This window comes from Octopus bimaculoides, chromosome 11 (genome assembly GCF_001194135.2).
Source record: "Octopus bimaculoides isolate UCB-OBI-ISO-001 chromosome 11, ASM119413v2, whole genome shotgun sequence".
In the NCBI taxonomy this organism is placed as follows: domain Eukaryota; kingdom Metazoa; phylum Mollusca; class Cephalopoda; order Octopoda; family Octopodidae; genus Octopus; species Octopus bimaculoides.
The window spans coordinates 41125610-41129035 of record NC_068991.1 but is presented as its reverse complement, the minus strand read 5'-3'; the positions used below and the strand labels follow the sequence as shown (position 1 = coordinate 41129035).

At 39.2% G+C, this 3426-nt stretch overlaps 1 protein-coding gene across 1 annotated transcript in view; it reads right to left on the bottom strand.

The window, feature by feature from the left end:
* LOC106870599 (translation initiation factor IF-2, mitochondrial) overlaps window positions 1–3426 on the bottom strand; it is a 35705-nt gene that overhangs the window by 4276 nt on the left and 28003 nt on the right. Inside the window, exons 14-15 of the mRNA XM_014916732.2 lie at window positions 2378–2515; window positions 321–485 (exon numbers count right to left, since the gene is read on the bottom strand). Coding sequence (XP_014772218.1) covers window positions 321–485; window positions 2378–2515 — 303 coding nt within the window. The remainder of the gene's footprint in view (window positions 1–320; window positions 486–2377; window positions 2516–3426) is intronic.

Sequence of the window (3426 nt, the reverse complement as noted above, 5' to 3'; positions counted from 1 at the left end):
CCCCCCCCCCACACATACAACAGGCTTCTTTCAGTTTCTATTTACCAGTTTCACTCACAATGTTTTGGTTGGCCTGGGGCAATAGTAGAAGACACTTGCCCAAGGTGCCATACAGTGGGACTGAACCTGAAACTACAATTGGGGAGAGAACTTCTTAACCACACAACCATGCTGTGCCTTATATAGATGCGAGTGTGCACGTGCATCTGAACATGTGTGTGTGTGTAGAGAGAGAGAGAGAGAGGATTCTTTGTATGTGTGTAATTAGAATGTATTTTAAAACATTTATGTTTCTCAATAAGATTTTAATGGAGTATTACCAACAATTTCTTCTTTGGTCAAAAGTGGAAGTTGTTCGCTGAGACGGTCTTTCAGATCATCGAAGAGTTTATAAATAACTTTGTGCAAGTTCACTGGAACCTTTTTGGCCTTAGCTAGTTTTGCCACAGAATCAGGGATACTTACATTGAATCCATAAATAATTCCTAGAAGAAAAAAAACAAACAAACAAACAACTGAAGATATATCAAAACATTTTCACTGACCCTTCCCACTCTGTCATTTACAAACCCACTGACTCCCATTACTATTTCAATTTCACCTTATACTATGTCACTCATATCACCTTTCTTTCAACTATTTCTTTGCATTTGTCAACTGTGTAACCCAATTGTATAATACTGTTACCACAAACCACATCTACAAATTATAAAGATAATCTTTACCTTTGCTGCTAACGAAGGATCTCTTGCTCAGAGTGAAAGGCAGACTGGATGACGCCTGCGTGCAAACAGCCATGCTACAGCAGTGAAACATGGGTAGTGACTGCTGAGGACATGTGTAGGCTTGTAAGAAATGAAGATAGTATGCTCCGCTGGATGTGTAATGTCAGTGTGCATGTATGACAGAGTGTAAGCATCTTGAGCGAAAAGTTGAACATAAGAAACATCAGACAATGTGCATGAGAGACGACTGCGCTGGTATGGTCATGTATTGTGTATGAATGAGGACAGCTGTGAGAAGAAGTGTTGCACTCCAACATTGGAGGGAACCTGTGGAAGAGGTAGGCCCAGGAAGACATAGGATAAGGTGGTGAAGCATGATCTTCAAACTTTGGGCCTAACAGAGGCAATGACAAGTGACCGAGACCTCTGGAGATATGCTTGAGAAAAGCCACCAAGCCAAGTGTGATTGTAGTAGTGGCTGATGTCAGTGTTGCGTAACTGGCTCATTAAAAAAGCACCCTTCAATCATTGGGTGATATGCTGTGCTTCTGAAGACATGTCAAACCAAGTGAAATTGTAGTCATGGCTGATACCAGTGCCGTCTAACTGACAAGTAAAAAGCACCATCTGAGCATTGGGCCTCATGGAGGCAGTGACATCAAGCCAAGTGAGATCGTAGTCGTGGCCAATGCCCGTGACCAATGCCTGTGGCCAATGCCAGTGTTGTATAACTGGCCCGTTAAAAGCACCCTTCAATCGTTGGGTGATATGCTGTACTTGTGAAGGCCTGTCAAACTGAATGAAATCATAGTTGTGATAGATGCCAGTGCTGTCTGACTGGGACCCATGCCGGTGTCATGTAAAAAGCATCGTCTAAGTGGAGGTAGTGACAGGTGACCAAGACCTTTGATGATATACCATGTTTGTGTAGACCTGTCAAGCCAAGTGAGACTGTAGTCATGACCGATGCCAGTGTCAAGTCAATGGCACCCATGCCGGTGGCACATAAAAAGCACCCAGTACACTCTCAGAGTGGTTGGCATTAGGAAGGGTATCCAGCTGTAGAAATCTGATTGGAACTTGGTGCAGTTCCAAGGCTTACCAGTTTTCACTCAAACAGTCCAACCCATGCCAGTATGGAAAGTGGACGTTAAATGATGACAATGATGATGATGATGATCTTTATATTGCATATTCATCTTATTTTACCTTTCTCACCCAACATCCTGACAACTCCAATGCACCATGCTATTACACTTCTGTCTCCTCCAATCTCACCTTGCAACTTCCTGAAATACCCTCTCCCTTCTTTCAGATGTGACTGCAATCTCAGTAACCTCCTGGTTATACAATAGTTACTGTAGAACTACCATCACATTCACAGCCTTTTTCTGCTTTCACCTTTACTTTGTTTCTCTATGAAGGCTCACATCCTATGCCATTGTAACCTGTTTCTTCTTTTATCATCATCATCATTTTAATGTCTACTTTTCTATGCTTGCATGTGTCAAACAGAGTCTACTGACTACACTTGCACAAACATACTGTTTCTAAGCCAACAAATTACAAAATACCGGAGAACAAAGGCCATGATGATGGCCATGAATGTAGAGATAGTGTAGAGTAAAACTTGAAATGTAGTGATTGCTAACCTTCAAATGCAGCAGCCATTTCAACATCATTTTCAGTTATACTACCAATACCATAGTGGAGGAAATCAAGCCGGCACGCCTGTGATTTGTATGTATCTAATGTATCCATGATGGCTTCTAAGGAACCGTCAACATCTCCTGTGAATAAATACTTAAAAATGAATATTTATATATTCTAGAAGAAAATAAAATGCATCACTAATGACAAGTTATTTTCACAGAATTTGTTCAAACCATGAGTACAATGCTATCAATGGAACAGTTTATAATTCCCTTTTAAAATCATTAACACATTTACACCTGACCTTTTTGTTGAGTGTGTTAGACATGGTGTGGATTGATTGAATTTTTTTTTAAACAAGAGTAAAACATGGAATATATGTAACAGACTTAATTTAATTTATTGATGATTTAGAAATTCAAAATATTACAATGCTATCTCTCTGACTTTCAACAAATAAATTTTTGACAAGAACATCATGGTAAAGATGTGATAATGGGTTCAAGCTTTGCTGCAGATGTGTTATGACACCAAGCAAATCATATACAGCACATAAGATATATTCATATTGTCTCAGTTTTCCTGAAAGACACATTTTTCAAGATGTTTGGTGTAATAAATACTGACAGGAACCTATTGTCAACATCCAAGAAATTTCATATATACGTAGTGCTCAATGACAGGCTATGAACTAGCTCAGTTTCAGCCAGTATACCACAGCCTTAACATCACAGAAAAAAGAGAGGTAGGTAAGTATGTGTGTGTGTGTGTGTGTGTGTGTGTGTGTGTGTGTGCGCGCATGCGTGCGTGCACTTAAGTGTTGGAAGGATTGTTATAATTTTCAGCAAACTATTTGTAAACAGTGTGAAAAAATAATTAATATAAAGTATGATTAAAATATTAAATAAAAGTGTGTGTGTATATGTACAGGGGTTGGACAAAATAACGGAAACACCTTAAAATTTCAAATAAATTTATTTTAATATGGGGTAGGACTACCTTTGGCAGTAATTACAGCTTGAATTCTACAAGGTATGGACTCGTACAA